Below are 16,833 nucleotides of genomic sequence, written 5' to 3'. Positions count from 1 at the left end.
GGAGGTCGGGGGAGGGAGGTCAGGGGGAGGGAGGCCGGGTGAGGGAGGCTGGGGGAGGGAGGTCGGGGGGAGGGAGGCCGGGGGGAGGGAGGCCGGGGGAGGGAGGTCGGGGGGAGGGAGGCCAGGGGAGGGTGTTTCAGGGAGTGCAAAGTTCCAAGGTGGGAGTGGGCTGGGATCATGGGAAAATGGCGAGGAGCCCCGTGAAGCTAGAATGGAGGCAGGGAGGGGACAGGCAGGGCATGAGGGGCCAGATGACGTGGGGCTGGCCTTTAGGCCCTCCTCTAACTTCGGCTTTGATTCCAAGTGCAATAGGCATAGGGCAGCGACAGAAGAGGCGCAGGGCAGCGACAGAAGAGGCGCAGGGCAGAGACAGAAGAGGCGCAGGGCCGCGACAGAAGAGGCGCAGGGCCGCGACAGAAGAGGCGCAGGGCCGCGACAGAAGAGGCGTAGGGCCGCGACAGAAGAGGCGTAGGGCAGCAACAGAAGGTGCAGCAGCAGCCCTTCCTTCCGCCTTCCGAAGGGTCTTCAGGGAAGGTTAGAGAGGGGACAATGAACCAGCGACTAAGGATAACAGAGCCACATGGAAATACGATGAGCAGCTGTAAAACGCGCATGTGTTGAGCAGTTTCTACACCTAGGCCCTTGCTGTGTGTTTTCAGGCATCACCAGATTCAATCCTCATAACCATCCTAGGAGGTAGATTATGCAGAAGGGAAATGGAAACACACAGAGATGAAGTCACTTTCCCAAGGTCACACAGCTAACAAGAGGCACAGCCAGGATTTGAACCTAGGAAATTTGGCTCTAGAGTCTTACCCATTATTCCACAGAGGCTCCCTTCCCACAACAGTGCACTACCCGGGCAGGAGCACTCTTTTAGGTGTCCAGAAAGCTGGGTTCTAATTCTGGTTCCAATACCCACTGAAGCAGCTAATGGCATCTTTCTGTTTTTTTGTTTTTTTAAAAAAATTAATTAAGGAATTAATTTTTTTTTTTTTTTTTGAGATGAAGCCTCGCTCTGTTGTCAGGCTGGAGTGGAGTGCAGTGGCACAATCTCGGCTCACTGCAACCTCCGCCTCCCGGGTTCAAGTGATTCTCCTGACTCAGGCTCCCAAGTAGCTGGGACTACAGGCATGCGCCACCACGCCCAGCCAATTTTTGCATTTTTAGTAGAGACGGGGTTTCACCGTGTTGGCCAGGATGGTCTGATCTCTTGACCTCGTGATTCACGCGCCTTGGCCTCCCAAAGTGCTGGGACTACAGGCGTGAGCCACCAAGCCTGGCCACCAGTGACACCTTTTTAAGCCCCTGTCTGGTGATGTTACTGGTCTACTTTAAGGTTCCAGTCTTCCTAATGTGCTCTGGACAAAGACCAGATGGTCCACAACAGTCCTGCAGCCTGACCCTGGCTTCCTCTCCAGCCTTGCCTTACGTCATGCCCTCCCTCATTCAGCGCTGTGACCATGCTGGCAGATGTTCAGTCCCATGTATTTGCTCTGTTGCAACCAACCACAGGGCCCTTGGACATGCCCTTCCCTCTGAAGGAACTGCAATGTCCACTTTCTTCAACAGCTAACTCCCACTTGCCTTCCAGAATACAGCTCCAGTTTTTCTCAGCAAAGCCCATGTTTTTTTGTTGTTTTTTTTTTGACACGGAGTCTTGCTCAGTCACCCAGGCTGTTATGCAGTGGCATGATCTCGGCTCACTGCAGCCTCCGCCTCCCACGTTCCAGCAACTGTCCTGCCTTAGTCTCCCAGGTAGCTGGGATTACAGATACTTGCCACCAAACCTGGCTAGCTTTTGTATTTTTAGCAGAGAAGGGGTTTTACTATGTTGGTCAGGCTGGTTTCGAATTCCTCACCTCAGGTGATCTGCCCACCTCAGCCTCCCAAAGTGCTAGGATTACAGGCATGAGCCACCACACCTGGCCTTCCAGCTCGGGTTTTCAGATCACTGCGGATCTGCTTTCTGTGTCAATTCACTATGCTGTGAGTTCCAGGAAGGAGGGGCTGGGCGTGTGCAGCCTCAGCACCTAGACGATGCCTGGCACATACAGAAAGCCTGACGAGTTTTTAAGTGGACAGATGGATAGATGAGCTTGGCCACAGGTAACAGGGAGCTGGGAGGAGAGCGCTCTGTGGAGTGGGACCCCAGAGTGCGTGGGCAGTGGACCCAGGACAACTTACATGGTGGACAGGGAGACAAGCGTGGTGAAGGCTCCAGGGGTGATGGTGGTGATCCGATTGTCATAGAGGGAGAGCAGTCTCACCGAACTCAGGCCGGCAAAAGTGTCATTACTCACACAGCTGATCGAGTTACTCCTCAGCATCCTACAGGGAGAGGGGTGGGGATGAGAGAGCACAGGCATGATCTTTTCTGTCCCAAATGGTGCCACGGTGGCGAGGGTGTGTGTATAGGTGAGATGCTTTTGCCGATTCTAAGCTCAGTCCAGCCACATTGCTCAGGTTTGTCCTGTGATCGCAGGGACTGGAGCCCCACTGGGGCTGTGTGTATTGCGTGTGTACATTGTTGCTGGTGCATGCTTTCTTGGAAGCACATACCATGCATATGTATGTATACACACGCATATCGTGTGGCTGCAAGGTGTGCACACGTATTCCTGGGAGGAGAAGAGAGAATCAAGAAGTGGTTGTAGCTATCAGCTTATATGTGTGTGTGTGCTTGTATGTCTGTGCCTGTTTGTGTATATGTTTATGTGCATGTTGCATGTGTCTGCATATATCATTTTTATAGAGGTCCTTGTGCTTATGTTTGTGAGTCAATGTGTGTTTGTGTGCCTCCTTCAGCAAGTTTCTGGTATGGATCTATATATGTGTATACGCGAGAGTGGGTGGCTACGTTGGGTGAGTGTGAGTGTGTATGCTGGAGGGGGTTCAGCATGCTAAATTCTTCCCATCCAAGGCTGTGGAATATCTGATGACTCTGACTCCAGGAGGAGAGGGAGAGGGATTCAGCAGGCCGAGACAGCGCCTAGGTCCCACTTGCCTTCATAGTCCGTCTCTAATTCCCCTGCCCTCTCATCTCCCTCTGGGTCTTGGCCCAGGCCCCACCACAGGAACTCACAAGGTTTTGAGGCTACTGAGGCCACGGAACATGCGCCCATGCACTGTCTCCAGCTGGTTCCCCGTCAGCATCAGCTCCTGCACGCTGGCTGCTCCATCGAAAGCTCCCTCTCGCACCTCCTTGATCTTATTGTTACTCAGGTTTCTAGAAGGAAGACACAGAATAGGGGAGAATCAAAAAGAGCAGACAGTCTTGATACAGGGAGGGAATGACCTGCCCTGCAGCTGCTGGGGAGACCGAGGACTGGATGGTGGAAGGAGCTTAGTCTTGGGCTCCCTGACCTTTGGTCTTTAGCATCTGGCCCAGGGAGCAGGGACTCCGGCCCTACACAGGTGAGGCTACCCTTGTGAAACAGACTGCCTGGTCAGTGGATGAATGGAGAAAGAAAATGTGGTGTATATACACACAATGGAATACTATTCGGTCATAAAAAGAATGAAAACCTGTCATTTGCAGCAACGTGAATGGCACTGGAAGTCATTGTATTAAGTGAATTGAGCCAGGCACAGCAAGGCAACCATCATATGTTCCTCCTAATACGTGGGAGCTAAAAAACGTTGATCTCATGGAGGTAGGGAGTAGAAGGACGGTTACCAGAGGCTGGGAAGGTTTAGGGGAGATGAAGAGAGGTTGGTTAATGGGGAGCTAAAAGGAATAAGTTCTAGTGTTTGATAGGGTGACAGTCACAGTAGGCAATAATATATATTTCAAAATAGCTAGAAGATTTGAAATACTTCCAACACAAAGAAATGATAAATGTTAGAAGTGACGGATATCCTAAATATCCTGTTTGATCACTGTACATTGCATGCATGTATCAAAATATCATGTGTCCCATAAATAGGTACAATTGTTATGTATCAATTTAAAAAAGTAGACTGGATGGGATTTGAAGTTTTTTTCTGTGGAATTGTCTTTTCAGTGCTCTGGGGGACTAACAGAGTTAAAATAGTGGCTCTCAAACTTATTTTCTCTCTTCATTAGAGATTCTCGCTAAGCACTAATTTTCAAGAGGAAGGCAAGAGAAAAATATAAAGCATGCCCCCAACTCCTTAGGACTAGGGCATTTGTGGAACTTCTAGCTTTCTCACCAGTTAAGGATCCCTGATACAAACGAATAGGTGCTTTCCAGTTACTACTTGTTGACCACTCCTTATGTACTAGGCACCTCATGAGGGATCTGACCAACACAACCACATCAAACCCTGAAAACAATGGCTGTCGGACTGATTTATTATTATTGTTCCATTTTATGGATGATGGGACTGAGGTTCGGAGAGATTAACTAACTTGCTCGCAGTCACGCAGCTGACAGAACTGGGATTTGAAGCCACGTTTTCTGGCATATCAAATGTACTCCATTGAACCTTTTTTTTCATAAGTAAGTATTTCTTTGGCTATGTGGATATTACTTCTTTGCAAAATTCAAGATTTTGGATATTGTATTTGCTTAAAGTGAGCTTGGTCCTATCAAGCCCTCAGTGCTGCCATTTCTTTCTTTTCTTTTCTTTTCTTTTTTTGAGATGGAGTTTTGCTCTTGTTGCCCAGGCTGGAGTGCAATGGCGCGATCTCGGCTCACTGCAACCTCTGTCCCCGGGTTCAAGTGATTCTCCTGCCTCAGCCTCCTGAGTAGCTGGGATTACAGGTGCCTGCCACCACACCCTGCTAATTTTTTGTATTTTTAGTAGAGATGGTGTCTTGCCATGTTGGTCAGGCTGGTCTCGAACTCCAGACCTCAGGTGATCCACCCACCTTGGCCTCCCAAATTGCTGGGATTACAGGCGTGAGCCACTGTGCCTGACCGGTGCTGCCATTTCTGAGTCTGCCCCTGAGGTCTGAAAGCAGCCCTTCCGTCCGAGGCTGCATGCTGACATCCTGCACAGACCTCACGAGAGATCAGAAGAGCAAGCAGATGCTGCAGAGCCATTAGCACCGCGAGTTCCCAGTTCTCCCTAGCAGAGTTGCTGGGGGCTTCTGTGGACCATCAAAATGCCCAGCCCTGGAAAGCATCCCGGGCCAGATGGATGAGCTGAAGGTGATGAGAGTGTTTATACTAGCTCAGGGGAGAGTCCAGCCTCCCAAGCAGACAGCCTATTCAGAGCCTTGCATGGGGAACCATCTTCTGCAAACAAGGAAATCGCAGGTGGAGGTGGAGCCCGTGAACTCATAGAGCACACGAAAGCTGGTAGAATTGGCGGGCTCAGAGATAGACTAGGACCATTTTACTGCTGAAGATACTGAGCCGCAGAGCAGGAAGGCACTGCTCCAGGTCCCAGAGCACTGGAAGGGGATCTAGGACCACACCAAGTCCCTGGTCTGTGCTCTGGGCAGACCCACAGTGATGCGGGGGGTGAGGCTTCCCTTAGGGACTGACTTGCAGCAAGTGACAGAGCTGGGGGCTCAATGCAGGCCGCCTTCCCTCTTCCCAAGGAGGGACCAGGCCCCAGGGCAAGGCCATGCCTGCACTTGTGGCCAGGTGTGGAGGAAACAGTTGGTGCCTTGGTTCCCTCCCTGCTCCTCGGCATGACCCCGTTCTCCTTCTCTCCTTTCCATCCTGCCAGGAAAACAGGAGTGAGCATTCCCAGCATCCCTCGCCCAAGGTCTGAGACAGCAGACTCACAGACTGGATTTCCACTCCCTGCCTGGCTCTCCTTTAACTTGGCCAGTTTTCTTATAAATCCTGGTAGCGCTGGTCTGGGATAACCCAGGAATGAAGGTAATGCACTGGGGAGACTGCAAATTACCCCCAAATTAGACGCGGGAGGAGAGATAAAGGCTCTCCAGCAGCTGTAACTCACCCGAATGCCAGAGGAGAAGGCTTTTGCTCCAGAGAGTTGAGCTTCTTGCGGGGGTTAAGATACAAGGGATGGGCAATGAAGATGAGTTAAAGCAGCTATGAAGTGGGAGGGTTCCCATTTCCTGACATCTGTTTCTTTAAATGAGCAAAATTAACATCACATTACTGTAAGGTTTGTGAATTGGATTTCCTCAGGCTGGGAGAATGGAAAACAGAAGGAGAGTAAAAAAGAGGGGGATAGAATTTTCCAGAAGAGCTGGCTGCTGCCGTCTCTCCATCCATCAAAGCACCGCTCACAACTACAGGCAGCAGTAGCTGAAGGACAGATAGTGCAGCTTGGGGCAAGCACTCCAGAAACAAAACAAATGCATGGAGGTTTTCTAAGAGCCCTATCACATTCTCAGAGCAGTATCTTACTGATGATGACGCAGGTCCCAGGAAACCACAAAATGCAGAGCCAGGGCCACCCAGGGGGCCTCTCTCCATCTTCGGGTTAGTTCAGAGCCCCTGAGGGTTTCTTGGTGAGGGTTAAGTGCATTCATATCTGTACTGTCTGGCACAGGGTAAAGTGTTTAATTTGTGCTCACTGCTAGCTATTATTATTAGTTTTATGGCCTTGCATGCAGACACGTTCCATATTTGTGCTACTCCCAGGCTCCTGAAAGTGTCTGGGTGTGCAACCCCTGTTTTAAATATATAACCAGCTGCTCTGGGTCACTCAGCTCAGATGCCCTCTCCTGTCTTTCCACACCCGGTCTCCCCAGTACCACAGCCATGTCTTTCATCTTTATTGCCTCATATTTCTGATCCTCATAATAACTTATAAGGAAGGTGGATTTATTCCTATACGTAAATGATGAAACTAAGGCTCAGAAAGGCTAAGGACATTCCTAGTGTCACATAGCTGGGAAGGGCAGAGCTGAACTGAGAACGCACACCGGCTTGCCTGCCCATTTTTTCTCCATACCTGGACTTGTGGCAGCTCCTGAGAAGTGGAAACATTTGGCAGCCCTCACCTTTATTCCAACATGGCAAGTACTGGGATGAGCTGAGTGACATCTGTCCCTTTTGATGAGATCTAGGCCCATACTTTCCCAGAGACCTCACCACTCCCTTTTGTTGCTTGGTTGTTGATGCTGGGAGTTTGTTGACACTTATTATGTGTTTGTGCTGTTGTTTTCTGGGGCATACAGAAATATTCTCTATACTCATGTTCCTATCAAAACTGGGAGGATGAAAGACTCAAAGTGCTTGAGTTTCACCTCAAATGGGAGAGTACATATTTCTTCACAGAAGCAAACACTAGCAGATCCTGTTCAGTAGATAAGCTGGCACTTGGCCAGCTTGATTCATCTTAATATCTGCTCACGCCCATAGGCCTGTAAGTTTCTGTCTTCAGGTTAAAAACGAAGTGTGCATTTCTCTGGGTTGAAATAAAAAGAATAATTCCTGCCAGGTGATGGGTGATGCTTGTGTTGGGACCCTGAAGCTAGTGGGGCACTGGACCCCAGTGACAGCCATGATCCTCACCCAAGTGTGCCCTCTCTCAGCTGGCCCCCCAACATGCTCTCCACTGCTCCCCGTTACAGAGCAGTCGCCGGAGCCATGACCAAGGCGGTGGCTGCAGGCAGGGAGGGAGGGAGGGAGGGAAGCGATCTGAGTAGTACCAGTGAGATCCAGATGCTGCCCAGGGCCTATAAGGCCTCTGTCCTATTTGTCTGCAGGGAACGCATGGGTGGGAGCACGGGGAACAAGAAAGAAACAAGGTGGTGCAGTCCACTCTCTTTATAGGCAAGCATCCCTAACCAGAATGTCCAAAACTTTTTGAGAGCTGATATGATGCCACAAGTAGAAAATTCCACACCTGGCTGGGCGCGGTGGCTCAAGCCTGTAATCCCAGCACTTTGGGAGGCCGAGATGGGCGGATCACCAGGTCAGGAGTTTGAGACCAGCCTGGCTAACACGGTGAAACCCCGTCTCTACTAAAAAATACAAAAAACTAGCCGGGCGAGGTGGCGGGCGCCTGTAGTCCCAGCTACTTGGGAGGCTGAGGCAGGAGAATGGTGTGAACCCGGGAGGCGGAGCTTGCAGTGAGCTGAGATCCGGCCACTGCACTCCAGCCTGGGCGACAGAGCGAGACTCCGTCTCAAAAAAAAAAAAAAAAAAAAGAAAATTCCACACCTGACACCTTTGCTTTCTGAAGGTTCAATGTGCATTAACTTTGTTTCATGCACAAAATTACTAAAAATATTGCATAGCTACCTTCAGGCTGTGTTTACGGTGTATATGAAACGTAAGCGAATTTCGTGTTTAGACTTGCCTCCTAGCCTCATGACGTCTCATTGTGTACACGCAAACATTCCCAAATCCAAAAATATCTGAAATCTGAAACACTTCTGACCCCACGCATTTCAGATAAGGGACACTGAAGCCGCACTCGCAGTAGTTACGTTGTACACAGTTGCTGGGAACACTGCATTAGTGAATACCAAAGCGTTGCTCTTTGGGGAAATACAAGTTTAGGGTCTTGTGAGCCTCTGGTCTCCACATTTTAATCAACCTATCAACATATAACCTTATTATATGTGTGCTTCTGTTTAAAGATACCTTATTTCACACATATGGCTGATCTATAACATTGAACTCATGACCAGCAGCACTATAACTCAAGCTCTCACGCACATGTCCTCTGGAAGACACATCACAGCCTTTGCACACTTAGGATGGCTAGACGGCCCTTCAGCACTGTGTCTGGGGGGCGCATTTTAAACAGCAAAATCACCAACAAAAACCACAAACATGCAAAACACATGGCACTGAATATAATGCAAAAGGACGCTGGCTGACAGCATGAGAGGTGACAGAAGAAGGCAGAGCGTGGCCTCACTTGACCCCAGCTGGGAACATGGGTGTAGGTGACTCCATTTTTTTTTTTTTTCTGTGCTGTGCATGCCCAAGAATGACAAAGGCATGGAGAGTCTTGACTTTGGACTTACACAAATTTTAGCGAATTCTCAAATATGGAATCCATGAATCATGAGGATGGACTTATCTCCCTGGTTTTCAAGGCAGACCTGAACTCCAGGGCCAGGAGGCATGAAGTTTGGGGTGGGGGAAGGGAGAGGGGCTAAAGAGAAGAGTGCCTCCCTGGGGATGAGATGGTAAAGAGCCTCCCCTTCTGTGCTGCTACCTCTGCTGGGGGGCCCGGAAAGGAAGACGAGGAGAAGCAAGCCAGCCTCACACTAGCATGATTGCAGGTGGACCCAAGTCTGAATGCCAGCTCTGGGACCCATTAGCTGTGTGGTCTTAGAGAAGTCACAGAAACTTTTTGAGCCTTGGCTTCCTCACCTGCACAAAGGGGACTGTGAAGCCAGCGCTGGACGGGTGGGTGAAGACTCAGTGAGACAATGCGTGTGAGGCAGGCAGCATGGTCCCTAGCTCAGGACAAGGACTCTACTGGTGCACCAACATCATTCTCATTACCTTTATGACTAGGCCCAAGCCTAGTCAGGGTTAGGCAGGGAGAGGGTTAGGATGATGTGCATCTCTGGCAGTGGAGAAGCCAATATAGGCGTGTAGGCCCTTGCCTAGGCCAAGGCACGGTCAGACCCACGAACTCCTAGATGGAAACCCATCGTGGGAAGCTGCTGGCATGTTCACTCTGATGTGTATCAGTGATGCGGGGTCTTTTGATTCCATTTGAAAACAGACATCTAACTGTCACCACACAAAAATCGCCAAATAGCATAGACCTTAGACACCTGTGCCGCATCACTAGTCCTTACCTGAGTCCTACACACCAGCCCTGGGGTAGCTGTTGGATGGGGTGTAGGGGTGGGTGAGCAGAGGGTCCAGGGCGGGGTCAGGGATGGTGTGGAATGCTTGCTCTGTATAACACTCAACTAAAACCATGAAGCATCACTTTGGTCTGTGTCTACATGTCTTGTTCCCTAACAGAGGCCACAGCGGGGCTGAGGAGGAGGCTGGGAGGGGCTGGAGCAGACGCTGGGGGAGAGGCCGGTCCCCTGGTTCCTCTAGTCTAGAACACAGGCTCTGGCTAGAGCACAGAGGCTGCTGCCAAGTTCCTGAAGTTGACTTACATTTTCCGCAGGTTGGGCAACTTCTTGAAGATGCCAGTGGCCTCCAGAACAGATATCTCATTGTCATTCAGTCGCCTGTGTAGGAAGCAAGAAGATGAGTCATAGGTTAACTGTGGACAGGGCCCCTCCTGGCACTCCCCATGGCTTTGGGTGCGTTGGCGCCTGAACCTCACACCCAGTGAAGGTCCACAGAGCCATTGGAAGCTTTGACATCAGTCCCACCGACAGAGGGGCCCAGCAGGTGGGGGAGGCATATGCAGTGCTGCTTCCTCCTTCTGGAGGAAGCCTCCTTTGGCTGGGGTGTAGAGGACTTTCTGAGTACTCCGCATGGGCATGCGTTGTTTTCAGCACCCATCAATTACCAAGTATCTGTTTTCATTTTGTGGACATACCAACGACAACTTAAAACCCCCAGGAAGGTTTCTCCAGGGTCTCCCAATCCTCCAAGCCCTTCAGTTCCTTCCTAAGTACTTCCCTCTACCTGGAGCAGCTCGGGAACTTCACAGGTGTTCAGGGAGAGCAGCAGGGCAGGGAAAGGGGCCTTGCTGTTTCCTCTGATGACTTGTGAAGTTAGAGAGAACAACAACAATAAGAATAACGAAGACCACAACCACTCATCCAGGGCTTACTCTGTGCCAGGATTCAAGATGAGTTCCATGCTTGCATTCTCTTTCTTGGTCTCCCCAACCACCCTAGGAGGTAGGCATTAATTATCTCCCCCATTTGACAGCTAAGAAACTGAGTCTCAGATCCGAGGAGCAAATGGCCTAATCTTAGGAAGCCTGCCAGAGTCAGGTGCCAGCCCCACGTCTGTCAGTCCCCACATGCTGTGCTTTTGTCCTCCACGAGGCTGTAACTTTTAAAAAAATTTTTAATTAAAAATTTTTTTTTTGTTTCAGAGACTAGGTCTCACTCTGTGGCCCAGGCTGGAATGTACTGATATGATCATAGGTCACTGCAGCCCCAAATTCCTAGACGCATGTGATTCTCCTGCCTCAGCCTCTCCAATAGCTGAGACATGGCTCATTGGAGGCCAGATATATTTAATCATTCTAGTTGTTCTCTCACTTCGCTACAATTCTTTATTTAGCACCCAACTTTCTGGTTTTACTGTAAGCTCCATAAGGGCTGGCAGGGACTACCTGCTCTGCTCTGTTGTAGAAACTGGTGGGCTTAGCATGATGCTGGCTCACAGGGGGTGGTCAGAAAATATGTGTAGAATGAACATTTGCAAGCAAGCTGTCCACAGGAGATGCCTGGGTATCTACCTTCAGACCAGTATGGGAAAGACAGCCAAGCAGCACATGACTGAGCCAGGAAGAGGTCACCTCCAGGAGACCCTGCCCACGCTGGCTCTGGGTGACTGATGTGTGGGGAGGAGTAGCGAGTTCATGCCGAGGTTGGACTTACAGGTCGGTGACGTATTCAGGGAGGTGGCTTGGGATGCGGGCCAGCTTCTGGTTGGAGCAGTCCACAATAGTGCCCTCGCAGCGGCACTTCTCGGGGCACACGAGGTCCATGAAGCACTCACTGCTGAACCTGCTGCGGTAATCCTCGGAGCCTGGGAGGGGCCAAAGAGGGGACGTCAGCGTCACCCGAGTTCCATGCAGAGCCCCAGGTTGTGGGTAGTGGGGGTGGGGGACAGAGATGGGCGAGTTGGGGGGTGTTAGGGGTCAATTAACAGACATGGCATCTCCTTCGCTATATGGCCACCTTGCTGATGCTTTCCCTGCCCCCAGCCTTACTGCCTCCTTCCCATGCATCTTTGTTATTCATCACCATCCTCAGGGAGACCAGGCTCAAGATCTGTGGGCCCTTATGCTTTTGGGGGTGACAGATCTTTTTTGAGAAGCTGATGAGTTATGAATGTTCTCCTTGGGGAGGTGATACTTGGCGCAGGTGTACAGAATTCAGTCTACAATTTCGGGGAGGGGGCGCTACCTGCTCCACGACTCCTATCATTCATGGACCCTCTAAATGTTCATGAAAATCCAAATTACAAGATTTTGATGATGCTTTGATGGGGACTATGCCAGGGGTAGGGACAAATTATGGGAAGGGGTTTCAAACTCAGGGGCCTTTATTACCCCAGCAGGTAATAAAATGAGTACAGGCCAAGCACACGGCAACAAATGACCATCGACACTTGGCTGTAAGATTGGGAAGACAACAATGAGGGCTGGGAACCTGGGGAATTGGAGCCCCAGCCTTAATGCTTGGAAATTTGGCTCAGGGTTGCCTGATGTTGCTTTGTTTTTGTTTTTTAAAAAGAGAATCCATATAAACAATATTGGTAATAAATTCCAATTTAAAATACTGTGAAGATGAGCAAAATGTATCTGAGGGTCAGATTTGGCCTCTTTTTCAGAGCACATTCTATGTAACTATAGTGAAAGGCGAGTTCCGATGAGCTAAAAGTTGGTGCTGAGATTTGCTTTTTTGAAAAGGAATTTCTCCCAAAGTTGCACAGTAATGGTAACGGGACCGACAACATGGTGTCTCTGAGAGATGCCTCGGGGAGTTGCCTCAATGATCACAAATGATCCCTGGGCACCTGGGCAAACTTCAGCGAGACCTTGAATCATGCTGGTGGGAACTGAGGGAGCTCTGGTTCTCCCATCAGACATAAGCTTTTTGATGGGGCCAGGTTTCCTTCATCCTTTCACCCTCAACATTTCACTAGCACAATGCGAGGCACAAAACAAGAGATGGGTCCACATTTGTCCAATGCACAAGTAGGGTGTCATGAACACCTGTGTGTCCTGTACATGAGTATTGGGAAGTGTTTCAGAGAATGTGAACATTATTTGTTTGCTCCACTAGGTGAGGCAACTTGGTGATTTTATTTGCATTAGGAGCATTAGCTTTTCATGGATTTTAGCAGAAGGGAGCACAGGCTTGTTCAGGCCTTGGCAACTTACTAGTCTCAGTCTCTCTCCATGTAAAATGGGAACCAAATAACTGCCTTTATCTTCCAGGAGCTGTTGCGCAGATGAAAATAAGATTAAGGAGGTGGAGAACCTCAGGAGTTGTATGGATGCTTGTGACTCTAGCACTTTTTTTTTTTTTTTTTCCTACAACCTGGCAGAACATTTGGCAGCTCAGAGGCTGTGAAAACGAGTGTAGCTAGCAGTAACAGTGGCCATTTACTGAACATATACTGAGCCGGACACTATGCTTCCCATTTCAAATGAATGATCTCATTTAATCCTTGCAACGCTCTGAGGTTAGGATAACTCTATTTTATAGGCAAGGAAACTGAGGCCCACAGGTCACTCAGTCTGGGCAGGCTGCTGCCTGGCTCCACGTGGTTAACATGTTTTGCTGCAGACGTGCTTCTCCCCAAAGGTTTTCCCAGGTCCCTGTAGGAATGATCATATAGCCAGACTTGGTGCAGGTGGATTGAATGGGGTATTTTTCCACAGTGGGCTATGGTGGGGCAGGACTCAGATCTCCTCCACCCTCTTAGTCGTGCACACCTCGTATGATATCCCTGTGGTAATTCCTGATTGAGAATGAACTTGGTGGGTCTCTGATTCTGAAGTGATACTACCTACCTAAGACAGGGAGTCAGAAGCCTAGACCTCTCCTCCTTTCCTTCTCTGCTCTCTCTCCATCCCTGTTCCTCCACCTCCTCTTCTACCCCTAAGCTTGTGTGAGCAAAATCTGTGGACACATCCCCACAGTTTTTTGAGTGGCTTCCTGGTTCAATGTATTATGTAAATCTCCTGCCCTTGGCTTGCCAGCTTCGTTCCACTTGGTAACTCTGACCTGCACCATTTTCTTCCAGACCCATCAGCATACCGAGTCCTGGGCAAATTTCATTTTGCAAACCCTGTTAGATGACTACCTTCTCTTGTTCTCTGCACCAGTGGATCCACAGAGTGATGGCACGAAGGGGCATTACACACACATACAGAGATTTTTCCTTCACGTGTCTATATTGGGATCCTTGCAAAGCGAAGGAACCCTGACTGCTGATTAAAGGCAGGAAGACAGGAGGAAGCACGGTTTGCTCTTCAAGGCGATGAGCCTGAAGGCGTGCACCGGCTGGGCTGTGGCTGGGGACAGCCGCCTATTAAATGCATTTTCATTTTAATCAAGGTGAGAGCAGCCTGTAGTTAGAAGGAATCGCTCTCAGTAGTATAGTTAGATTATAACTGGTGGACCTCTGCAATGGAGCCGCTGACCCATTTTAATGAAATGATTTTGCAATTAGATTCGATGGACTAATGTGTTCTTTCCAGCATTTTTCCCCCTGCTGTTTTTGTTATTGCCCTGGTTTGTAATAACAAGGGGGTCGGAATGTGATATTTTATAGAAGTGGGAGCCAGAAATGTTAACAACGGCGTATGTACATAACCGAAAAACTTCGTTCCCCAGTCAGAGCCAGCCCGAAATGCCATCTCCATCACTTCATATTTCATTACCGAAACTACCCAGGGTTTCTCGGAGCCATTTGTTATGCCTAATGCTCATAACTACCCAAAAGTATTTTTAACTTTTCCAGAGCTTTAAAAGTCAATTTCAATCTCAATGCATATTTGTCACTGCCAGAAATACTTAGTAGTAGAGGACCAACTGCAATAGGCTGTTGCTTCTTCTCTTTGGGGTGAGTTCAGACAGAAGGGATCCCAGAAGATTTGAAGAAGGGCCATAAAACTCAACCTCGCTGAAACCAGCCTTGGAAGAGCTGATGTCATCTGGCATCTTGCCTGCTCCTGCCCCTGGAGCCCTCCTCCCCTTTCGCGGGCAGCTCAGAACAACGACACTTGGTATGTGATCACAGACAAGCTTTAATAGTCGGGGGGTGGGGGTAGGAGGTGGAAATTCATAGCAACACCATTTTATTATACATCCCTGCCCTACAGCCACTTCCCAGGAGGAACACTTGTCACATTTGGATGACCAGGGGTGTGGGACAGGTAGGGAGCTATGCTCCCATGCTTTGAATGGACTTGGCTGGGTTGGGATCAGAGGCCAGCACCAGGTCCAGGATGGCTGCTGCCATCAACAGTATGCATTTTGTATCATCCTTTGGGCAGCCAGTTTGCTAACTGGGAGTCATAAATTCATTGTTATCTGATCATCATGACCTTGCTAACTCACATGTCCAGAGCACTCCTCCCTTATTCCCAATATCCCTAAGATGAGGGGAATAAAGGAAAGGAGGAAAGAAGCAGAAAGAGGAATTGGGGGGAGCATAAGGCCTGTCAGGCCTCATCAGCTTGAAAAGACAGTGATGTGAATAAGCAAAGGGTCATAAGTGATGAATGATTCAGGAGAACACTGCCAGGCACACAGACATCCACTCATGGGCAAGGCTGGGGGATCAGCTGCCAGTGGCTGGAAGATGCCAACTGTTTTACTAGGAGTTTGGTCACCAGTTGGGCAGAGAGCTGTCCTAGTAAGCTATCCCCATTGGAGTCTATTACGAGTGCAGCCATCTGCCTGAAAACAGAGGGAAATACCCACGGTCTGAGGCTGGCACTGCCTCATCACAGCCTGTGGCTGTGGGGCCAGTAAAGCACTGATGGAAGGGCACCATTATGGACCCACTCCCAGAGGCCTGGTCCCAGCCATGTTGGGGGCAGTGCTGAGGGCCTCAGAATGCCCCCCTCTGTAAGGTGGGAAAGGGAACTTCTCCAGGCTCAAGGATTTGCTCTGTGTTAAAGGGGATCTTTGTATGTCCATGCTGGAGAGGAAGAGCCATTTGAATAATGCTTGCTTACTCAAGTTCTTTCTACTAACAGATGAAAGTCTGAAAGGGAGAGTTTAAGCAAATTTCAAGTCCCTATCAAATCGAGGTTTTTAAATTTTCTAATTCAAGGGAATGGGGTTGTCCACAGCTGGGAAGGTGGGTATTACAGCAGTACAGTGCAGCCATTCTGGAGTCAGATGACCCTGGGTAAGTTAGTTAACCTCCCTGAGCCTCAATATCCTCACCTGTAAAATGGGACTTTAGATTTTGTGAACATGAAACAAGGTAATAATGTGGAACAGTTCACTGCCTGGCCTATAGCAAGCACTCAATGTATGTTAAAAAATTACTCAGCAATGGTTGGGCTCCTGGTTCTGAGGGGTAACCTCAGATAGAGGCAGTAATAAGTGTCACACCTCATGATGGGGGCCCAGGGCTCAGCTTCTAGTCCTGAGCTGGGCTAAGGTTCCCACCTTAGCTCTCTCTTGCAGGATAGGACAAAGACTCCAGGATAGGAATGAACAACACAATCTTCTGGTTACACTGGGTCTAGGATTTATCAAGAAACAAGCAAAATAAGAGGTACCAAGATCCCTCTCTTTATTATCAGAGATAGCAGGTTTCCACATCCACACATACTCCCCTCCCCTGAAACAGAATTAGCACCAGGTGAGAAGCCCAGCACCTCCATGTTAACTGTGCTTTGCAGGTCACAGAAACACACTGGACTTTAGGTTTCATGGGGTTCAGGGACAGCATTTTCATAAAACATGGGAGTGAGGTTCAGAAGGAACCTCAGGTTAAACCCAAAGTCTCAGACTCCCATGAGTTTCACCCATTCTCAAGCTCACATTCCTTTCAAATAAAGTGAATACCAATAAAGGTGGTGGTGGGAGGGGCAGGGGGTCACAAGTAGTAGTAATTCCCCTTTGGGTTAGCTGCCACTTGGAAAAATGACCTTGGGTTGGGACTCTCCCATGAAACCATGGGGCATATGCCTTGGGTATACTCATTCCTTTCCAATGGAAGAAGAGACACAGTAGTTTCTGAGCTTGAACCTAGTTATTACTCCTTGTCTGGCATCTAGACTAGATTTGAGGGAGGTTGACTCCATTTTGTGAAAGAGATGTGGATACAGATCTTAGCTGGG

General features: G+C 49.3%; 1 protein-coding gene across 4 annotated transcripts in view; it reads right to left on the bottom strand.

The window, feature by feature from the left end:
- LOC105480842 (slit guidance ligand 3) overlaps positions 1-16,833 on the bottom strand; it is a 639,820-nt gene that overhangs the window by 89,639 nt on the left and 533,348 nt on the right. For all 4 annotated transcript variants that reach the window (XM_011740022.3, XM_011740023.2, XM_011740025.3 and 1 more), the window contains 4 exons: positions 11,393-11,543; positions 9,983-10,057; positions 3,086-3,229; positions 2,188-2,331 (listed from right to left, as the gene is read on the bottom strand). In XM_011740022.3, coding sequence (XP_011738324.1) covers positions 2,188-2,331; positions 3,086-3,229; positions 9,983-10,057; positions 11,393-11,543 — 514 coding nt within the window. The remainder of the gene's footprint in view (positions 1-2,187; positions 2,332-3,085; positions 3,230-9,982; positions 10,058-11,392; positions 11,544-16,833) is intronic.

Source organism: Macaca nemestrina, chromosome 6, assembly GCF_043159975.1.
Source record: "Macaca nemestrina isolate mMacNem1 chromosome 6, mMacNem.hap1, whole genome shotgun sequence".
Classification (NCBI taxonomy): Eukaryota; Metazoa; Chordata; class Mammalia; order Primates; family Cercopithecidae; genus Macaca; species Macaca nemestrina.
Note: the sequence above shows the minus strand (reverse complement) of the source record. Positions and strands in the feature narration are given on the sequence as shown.